Genomic DNA, 9,345 nt, shown 5'->3' with positions numbered 1-9,345 from the left:
CGCAGGGCGGGCCGCGGGGGAAGGGGTGGACGGCCAGGGGTCGCGTGGGTAAGATATCGGGGTAGCCCCTTCTCTGCTCGGGCCGGACAAGGACCCCTCGCGACCCCCGTGCCTCTCACGACGCCCATCCGCTCCTGCCCGCATGGCGGATAAGAAACTCGTGGTGGTGTTCGGAGCCACAGGTGAGCGAGACCCCAAACTCCGCGTCCAGGGGCTGAAACGGGACACCCCGCGGCAGGGGACCGGCTCGCCTGGGGTTGGTTCTCCCCAGCGCCCCCCACCCCGAGGGGTGAGATGACTGGGGCTCACGCCTGGGGTGAAACAGCCCGATGGTTCCTTAATTGTTAAAGATGAGTTACCTTAACTTTATATACGTAGTTTCCGATACAGAGTGACCCAAGAGGAGAGACCAGAACCCCAAGACGCCGGAGGCCGTAAATGGGTACAGAAGCGCACAGCCTCACGGTTCTTCCACTGAGGGGCTGGTGGGCGCGAACCTCTGCTGGTATAATCCTTTATGCCACCAGGGCAGGAAAAGGAAGTCTTTGCACCTCTCTCTGCGTCCGCCCTCCCTCCCTCCACCCGCCACTGTTTCTCTGCTGCTCTAGCAGACTGCCTAGACACTAGTTAATCAAACGGTGGTGTATTATTTTGCCTCCACGTGATTTCCTCTCAGATGCTTACAATAGCAAGTCGAAAGGTATTGCTCCTGGGTTCCAGTTCATGCTGCACAGATGTGGTTCGTGCAAACTGTGTTTACGTTTTTCTTTGGGGCCCATGGGTCCGTGGACAACTGTGGACAAGTTCTCTAGGTCGTACCTTAGTCTCTTCACCCAAAACTCACTGCCGTGGGGTTCATGGTGGCCCCCAGCAGCGCTATAGCGCAGGGTAGAACTGCCCCTTTGAGTTTCAGAGACTCGCTTTTTACAGGCGGAGAAAGCAAGCCCCCTCTTGTGCTTTGGGACTGCTGACCTGGTGGTTGGCCGCCCAATGCTTAACTACTACCCCATACGGGCTCCACTTAGTCTCTGTAGGATGCCTCTCACAAAAGAAGTCCCATTCAGGGCAGTGAGGTCAGCCCAGAAGGTTATGGCTATGGATCTTTGGGATTCCAAAGGGGTCATCATGATAGGTTTTTTCAATGGACTTGGGATGACCATGGGGGCTTATTACACGGAAATTTTAAAATGAGTCTGCTAATGGGTCCTGAATTTCATTTTTTGTTTTTAAAATATTTTTTCATAGAGAAATATATTTTAAAAAACAACAACAAAGTTAAACATGCTCGATCGAAAAGAAGAGGAATATTAAAAACTACAATAGATGGGTCAAAAAGGATCTCAAAGGATCAAGGGTTATATTTTAACTTAACTGCATCTGCAATAATTTACCTTCCAAAGAATTCTGCATGATAGCAAGGGCATTCACATTCCTGTTCTATGGTCACAGTATTTCTCTGGTTAGCATGGGTCAAAAGAGAGATCAAATGTAAAATCAGATATTGATCTTGATATTAATGTACACATGCACACAGGATGAGTCTATCAGGCTTTCCCAGTTTCTGTATTCATGACTTCCTGCAGGATTTACATTGCAGTCATACAATGTAAATACAGACATTTTGCTTAGCCCTTTCTGTCCAATTAGTGTTTTTTTTTTTAATTAATTCTTTTATTCAATTAGTGGTTTTTAAAATTTTTTTATTGATTGTAATTTGGGGTGAGGTTTACAGAGCAGATCAGTTCTCCATTCAGTTCAGACACATTTTATTCCATTTCATTGGCTACAATCCTGTAATGTTAACATAACTTCGCCTCCTCCCTGGGTCTGTTGCTTCCAGTCCTCTTTTCTTATCCCTTCCAGCCTTCTGAACCTTGTCCTTAGGCAAATCCTGCCTTTTTGATGGCCAATCAGTTGATTATTTGAAGAAGTATCAGCCTACCTGATGTTAGTCCCCCCTTAGCTAACGGACCAAACCTCCCAACCCACAGCAACCCTATGGGATAGGGTAGACCTATCCCTATGCGTTTCTGAGACTGTAACTCTACAAGAGTAGAAAGGCCTGTTTTATCCCTTGAAGTGGCGGGTGGTTTTGAACTTCCAACTTTGTGGTTAAAAGCCTAATGCATAACCACCATGCCACCAGAGCTCCAATAGTCCCTCTTATAAACCTGTCTATTGTGGGGCTCACAGGGGTGAGTTGCGTTCTAAGGATGAGGAAAATATTCCACATTGCATGTTGGTAGTTGTACAGCTCTGTGAATACACTCTATAGCCATCGAGTCGGTGCTGACTCAAAGCGACCCTTGCGGACAGGGTAGAACTGCCCCTGTGGGTTTATGAGAATATAGCTCTTTTCGGGAGTAGAAAGCCTCATCTTTTTCCCCCGAGTGGCTGGTGGTTTTGAACTGCTGACCTTGTGAATAGCCTGGAATGTAATCCATTACACTACCAGGGCTGCTTGTGAATACACTAAAAACTACAAAACTCTACTTTAAAAGAGCACAGTAAGTGAATTAACACCTCAGTTAAGCTATTCTTTTTAAACAGTGGAAGGGTGTCTTAGAAACCATCTGTGAGTGTCTCTTGGTGGTTTCTTGCTCTAGTAAAACATTTTCTTGGGGTATATTCCCCTTGGGGGTCTCCAAGCACCTCTGACCTTGGAGATCTTTCTGGTGTATTGCAGGTGCCCAGGGGGGCTCGGTGGCTCGGACTCTGCTGGAAGATGGGACATTCACGGTCCGAGTGGTGACCCGGGATCCTGGGCAGCACGCTGCGAAGGCACTGAGGCTGCAAGGTGCAGAAGTGGTACAGGGAGACCAGAATGACCAGGCCAGCATGGAGCTGGCCCTGACCGGGGCCTACGCCACCTTCATCGTGACCAACTACTGGGAGAACCTCAGCCAGGAGCAGGAGGTTAAGCAGGTGAGGCTAAGAGCTGGGCAACTTGGAAGAATCTCTCCTTCAGGTTGCCAGGAGGAACTTAGCGCTGCACATCGCTGCCTTCTTGTTCCATGTTCTTGGCGAAGGAAGGGAGGGGGCTGTGTTCTCATGCAGTGCCTTGTGTTCCAAGGATCCCGTGGGTGAGCTGTAGAGAATCGGGAGCCTCAGGCGGAAGTCCTGCCTCTTCCAGAATGCAATGTCTGGCTTCAAACATGTGCTTCTTTCTCTCTGGTCCCGGTTGTTGTCCTTTGTAAATGTCAGGACAGAACCTCAGTCTAAAAACTGTTGGCTTTGAACCTTTTCTTGGAGAGTAGTGGAATGGAAGCCCATTACAAGTGGACAAAGACAGCCCTTCTGGTTGTTGTAGATATCATCTGACTGCCCTGACAATCTGGCCTAGTGTCGTGGGGCTGCAGATCAAAAGCGCCACATGCCTGGTGCCTGAAAACCACAGCAATCCGTGCGCTCCGCATTCTTGAGGCTTCCTCCCTGCCATGGAGTCGATGCCCCTGTGTAGGACAGAGTAGAATTGTTCCTGTGGGTTTTCAAAGCTATAACTTTTTGTTTGTTTGTTTTTTAACATTTTATTGGGGGCTCGGCACAACTCATCACAATCCATCCATCCAACCATTGTGTCAAGCACATTTGTATATTTGTTGCCAATCATCATTTTCAAAACATTTTCTTTCTACTTGAGCCCTTGGTATCAACTCCTCATTCCGCCTCCCCACCCTCCCTCCCTCATGAACCCTTGATAATTTATGGTATTATTTTTTCATGTCTTACACTGACCAATGTCTCCCTTCACCCACTTTTCTGTTGTCCATCCCCCTGGGAGGGGGTTATAGGTATATCATTGTGGTCGGTTCCCTGTATCTCTCTCTACCTTCCCCTTACCCTCCTGGTATGGCTACTCTCAATATTGGTCTTGAGGAGTTTATCTATCTGTCCTGGATTCCTATGTTTCCAGCTCTTACCTGTACCCATGTACATGCTCTGGTCTAGCCGGATTTGTAAGGTAGAATTGGAGTCACGATAGTGGGGGCGGGGAGAGCATTAAAGAACTAGAGGAAAGTTGTATGTTTCAATAGTGCTATACTACACCCTGACTGGCTCATCTCCCCATGACCCTTGTGTACGGGGATGTCCTAGTCTACAGGTGGGCTTTGGGTCCCCACACCGTACTCCCCCTCATTCACAATGATATGATTTTTTGTTCTGGGTCTTTGATGCCTGCTACCTGATCCCATCGATACCTCATGATCACACAGGCTGGCGTCAAAGCGATAACTTTACAGGAACAGAAAACCTCTAGAGTCTAGAGACCCTAGGGGAGGATCCTTTCTTGCCTCCTCCCAGCTCTGGTAGCGCCAAACTCCTACCTCTCCCTCCATCTTGCCATGGTGTTCTGGGCGCCCTTTGTCTCTCTTAGAAGGACCCTTGTCATGGGGTTTCAGGTACCATCCAGGGTGCTCGGAGTTTGTGATCTGTAACTTAATTACATCTGCAAAGACTTTTTCCAAATATCACAGGCACTGTTTCTGAAGGTTAGGACTTGGGGAATGGATCTGTGTTTTTGGAGGCTGCCTTTCAACCCATTAGATGACCTTGTGTGGCAAGGATACTGTCCCCATTTAGCTGGTGAGGTCAGAGTGGTTACAGCACTTGACCTGATTCACACCATCAGGACATTGCAGCGCTGGACTGGGGTGGTCAACCTGAGTGGTAGCACCTTCCCAGTCAAGCTCCTGGGACTGTCTGAAGTAGGCTTGGCACGATGGACAGGCTGATCCAGGGCAGGCAGAAAACACCCACTCAGCCGACCTGCCCACTCTCTACATATTGCCCACTGATGGGCTGCCAGAAAGTCCACCCACCCAGGAAGGTAGTGAAGGGACCCGAGGTTTCCATGCAGCCAGCAGGTGGTGCTGTGTTTAGTGCCAACAGAGGGGGTGATGTGGCTGGCACTCAGCATTGCTGGCCAGGGCACGTCTAAAGGGCACGTCTAACTTCAGAAAGCCAGCATGTGATTGAGGACTCACTGCTTTCTTCCCTCTTTGCCTGCCCACCAGGGAAAGCTGCTGGCCGACCTGGCCAAACGCCTGGGCCTCCGCTACGTGGTCTACAGTGGCCTGGAGAATATCCAGAAGCTAACGGGTGGGAAGCTGTGCGTCGGCCACTTTGATGGCAAAGGCCAGGTGGAGGAGTACTTCCGGGCCATTGGCGTTCCCATGATCAGCGTGCGGCTACCTTGCTACTTTGAGAACCTCTTATCGTATTTCCTACCCAAGAAAGCACCGGATGGAAAGAGCTACCTGCTGAGTGAGTGCCCCCCACCCCCACCACTGTTCCGCTCTCATTGATCTGTTGAGATGGAATTCCAGCCCCCTTGGGACTCGGCAGGTGTGGCTTGCTAAAGCGTACTCATCCTCAGAGGGTCTGCGTTTGAGCCCCGGCCCTCATATGTCAGTGGCTCTGAACAAGTGATTGAACCTTGCTGGGCCTCAGCTTCCGCTTCTGTGCAATGGGCAGAAGACAAGTTCATAGAGGGGTGATGAGAAAATGGGCCTCAGTAGTGGTTCTGCCAGGATCTGTCACTAGCAAAGCTTTATAGAAAATGGCGCAGCTGTTGTGACTTCTAAGTGCCCTCATGGTGCAGTGGTTACAGTATTGGACTGCTAACCAGAAAGTTAGTGGCTCAAGGCCACTAGCTGCTCCGAGGAAGAGAGGTAGGGCAGCCTGCTTCCAGAAAGAGAGCTGTGAGTCGGATTCCACTCGATTAGAAAATGAAAATCTGAAAGACCTGCTCCATTGTAGATTTCCCAAGGTAGGAAAACTCACTCTTCCCAAGGCCGTTGAATAGATTCCAACTCAGAGCAGCCCGGAAGGGCAGACTAGAAACACCCTTCACAGCCAGAATGCTTCTTAGACACGAGGTGGCAAGGCTTGGTCTCACCTGCTTCAGACATGTCATCAGGAGGGACCAGTCCCCAGAGAGGGACATGTCTGGCAAAGAATCGGGTCAACAGAGGAGAACCCGTTACGAGATGGATTAACACAGTGGCTGCCAGCCGCGGGCTCAACCATAACCACTATGAACACAGCGCAGGACCAGACAGCATTTTGTTGTGTTGTGCCCACGGTTGCTGTGGATCAGCACCGACGCGACGGCCCCTGACAACAGCAGTCTTGATGGAATCTGACTGCCACACCTTTCTCTCTCCCAAGTGGCTGGTGGGTTCGTACCATCAACCTCTCTGTTAGCAGCTGAGTGCTTAACCACTGCACCCCTGGGGACTGCATAGGTCTAAAGTGAGATGCTCGCAAGGCTCGAGGTGGCCGGAGCAGTGGCTTGTCCAGCCCACCGTGCACTGTGGAAACACTGCTTGCCCTCACGTGTGGATGCACCTGTGGTTGCCAGTAAGTCTGGGAGCGTCTTACCTTTCTGAGAACAGAGCCAGAGCCTAGTGGTAGCACATTGGTGCCACTCTCAATGGTGGCCAAGGCTTTGGCCCCAAACATACCCCAGTCCACTCTGACTTGGTGCTTCATCCTTACCGCCCCCTAGTCAGTCCCAACGGGTAGCCACAGTGACCCTTCTTATTAGTGTGGCAATGGAAGGCCAGTGGTCCCCATTGGGTTACACATCTGGCTTCCTTCAGGACACCCCTCTGTCTCCGTCATCCACAGAACCACACCTGGGAGTCCCGAATCATTCTTCAATTCAGCAGATACAAGGAGGCATCAGAAAACTCCTGGAAAATGCAATTAAAAGATGATTGCATTTCCCCCATTAACTTTGTGACACTCCCTTAGAGTTATGTAGCACGGACTATGCCAGGGTGAGGGCCTATGATCCAACCCAATCAGCAGCAACGTCTATTTTATTTATTTATTTATTTAAATATAAAATTGATAGTATTTAACATTATACAGTATTTGAGATATTGGGTTTGACCTATCGTAAGGGTCGCGGAGGTCAGTCAGTAGGACGATCTCCACTGCATTGTCTGTCTTTACAGGTGATGATTACTAAGAACTTTTTTTTTTATTTGAAATTTAAACACTTTATTGTTTTATTAGGGGCTCTTACAACTCTTATCACAATCCATACATACATCACTTGTATAAAGCACATTTGTACACTCATTCAGCAGCAACTTTTAAAGCAATGGTTCTCAACCTTCCTAATGCTGTAACCCTTTCATACAGTTCCTCATGTTGTGGTGACCCCCCCAGCCATAAAATTATTTTCGTTGCTACTTCATCACTGTCATTTTGCTACTGTTACGAATTGGGCAACCCCTGTGAAAGGGTTGTTCAACCCCCAAAGGGGTCGCGGCCCACAAGTTGAGAACCGCTGTTTTAAAGCCTTTTGTTGCCTCTTCTCCACTGTCCCTCTGCTCAGCCGATAGGGTGGGCAGTCCAGGGCATGGGTGCCCAGCCCGAGGACATCGTAACCAAGTCTCAGTGCATTTGGGCGACAGGCCTGAAGCGTAGAGCTGGTAGGTGGTAGGGTGCAGACTGCACCCTAGGGTCCTGGCCTGTCCCGCCACCATTTTCTCCACCCTGCCACCAGCTTGATAGGTGCTCTCAGCCCTACCACAGCAGTGAATTGACTGCCTGGTGGGAAAACCAGCCGCAACTGCCGCCCAGCCCATGTGGCAGTGCCCGTCTCCTCCTCTCCCCTCACAGGCCTCCCCATGGGCGACATCCCCATGGACGGCATGGCTGTGGCAGACCTGGGCCCAGTGGTGCTCAGCTTGCTGAAGGCCCCCGAAGAATACGTTGGCCAGGACATTGGGCTCAGTACCTGCAGGCACACCCCAGCAGAGTATGCAGCCCTCCTGTCTAAGCATCTCGGCAAGGCTGTGCATGATGCCAAGGTGGGTACCCCCATGGCAGCGAGTGGGTGGGCTCCCAATTCCCACCAGGGGGTGAGTGGCCTTAGCTAGCTGTTCCTAAGTCCTTAAGGGGAGAGTATCCATGGGACCAGCCTGCCCCACCCCGCCCTGATGATGGTCAAGGTCAGCTCAGGATGACCAACCTTTATGCCACGCAGTTACACATTGGGCTGCATGGTCAACTGTTCAAAATCACCAGCAGCTCCTCAAGAGAAAGATAAGGCTTTCTACTCCAGTAAAGTGTTAATCTGGGAAACTCTGCCCTCCAGGGCTGCTGTGAGTTGGCATCAGCTGACTGGATGGCAGTGAGTTTGCTTGTATTATTTTTAGTTCACACAGAGCCCTGGTTGCCTTGGTAGGTTCAATGCTTGGCAATGAACCACAAGCTCAGTGGTTCAAACCCACCAGCTGTTCCTCCATGGGGTACATGTGAGGCTCTGTGCTTCAGTCAATTCACTCATATCCGATGGAGGGGTCCTCTTCAGTCACTGAGGAGGAGAAGGAGGAGGAGGAGTTGACTTGGCAGTAGCGGGTTTGGTTTTGGCTTTACTGTTTAAAAAGAAGAGGAGGCGGCATGGCCACATTAGGGTTGGAACAGGAGGCTAAGGAATTCCCGTTCATCAGGGAAGGGACAGGTTTCAGAGTAAGAAAGCGTCTGGCTCATTGAGAATGGTGGTGTCCAGACGCCCATCTTCTGGGAGGGTTTTCTAAGGAGCGGTAGGCGAGAACGTTAGTTAACAGGGGGCCTGGGTACCAAGAGTGGGATCTGGCAGGGAGCAGCAGCCGGGGACTCCATGCCCACCCAGCCTAACCCCCCCTCACCTCACCTGGGGTTCTGCATACTGGGTCCTGGAATAGACGACTCCCCTCTACTTCTAGACGACTCCGGAGGAATATGAGAAGCTTGGCTTCCCGGGGGCCCAGGACCTGGCCAACATGTTCCGTTTCTACGCCCTGAAACCCGACCGCAACATTGGATTGACCCTGAGACTCAACCCCAGGGCCAGGACCCTGGACCAGTGGCTGGAGCAGCACAAAGGGGACTTTTCCCAGCTGTGACAAACCTGGGGGCGGGGAGTGGGGAGCACAGGGTCAAGAGGATTGTTGTGTGCTGATTTTTTTCTTTTTAAAAAAATAAAGGCTATTGTTCTTACAGATGTTCTAGGAGAAAGGGGCTTTGTTTCTGAGACTTGGTCTGGGGTGGCAGCTGCGGGCTGGAGACGGCATTAAAAGCAAGCAAGACACCAATGGAAGGTTTGAGGGAGCCCCGCACAGAGCCAGATGGGCACAGTGGCTGCAGCAACGGGCTCAAGCACAAGCACTGTGAGGCTGGCGCCGGCCCTGGCCATGTTTCCTTCTCTTGGACGGGGGTCGAAATGGGGCAGGACTCACTGGAGGGCAGCTCATACGTCCTCCAGTAAGTTGCGTCATCTTCTCCCTTCCCTACCATAAAAGGGGATTGGGACCAGGTGTCCTGTGACGATGCTTCAGTCAAATG

The 9,345-nt window shown here is 50.8% G+C and overlaps 1 protein-coding gene across 1 annotated transcript; it reads left to right on the top strand.

Moving 5' to 3' along the window:
• The first annotated feature begins 6 nt into the window (after positions 1-6).
• On the top strand, positions 7-9,004 carry NMRAL1 (NmrA like redox sensor 1). The gene is made up of 5 exons (XM_004705837.2): positions 7-182; positions 2,687-2,925; positions 5,016-5,265; positions 7,639-7,829; positions 8,727-9,004. The coding sequence occupies exons 1-5, from the start codon at positions 143-145 to the stop codon at positions 8,904-8,906; spliced, it is 900 nt and encodes a 299-aa protein (XP_004705894.1). The 5' UTR covers positions 7-142; the 3' UTR covers positions 8,907-9,004.
• The last annotated feature ends 341 nt before the right edge of the window (positions 9,005-9,345 follow it).

This window comes from Echinops telfairi, unplaced genomic scaffold, assembly GCF_000313985.2.
Source record: "Echinops telfairi isolate 266 unplaced genomic scaffold, ASM31398v2 ScPeMD7_5;HRSCAF=22, whole genome shotgun sequence".
NCBI classification, from domain to species: Eukaryota; Metazoa; Chordata; class Mammalia; order Afrosoricida; family Tenrecidae; genus Echinops; species Echinops telfairi.
This window is presented reverse-complemented; position numbering and strand designations above follow the sequence as displayed.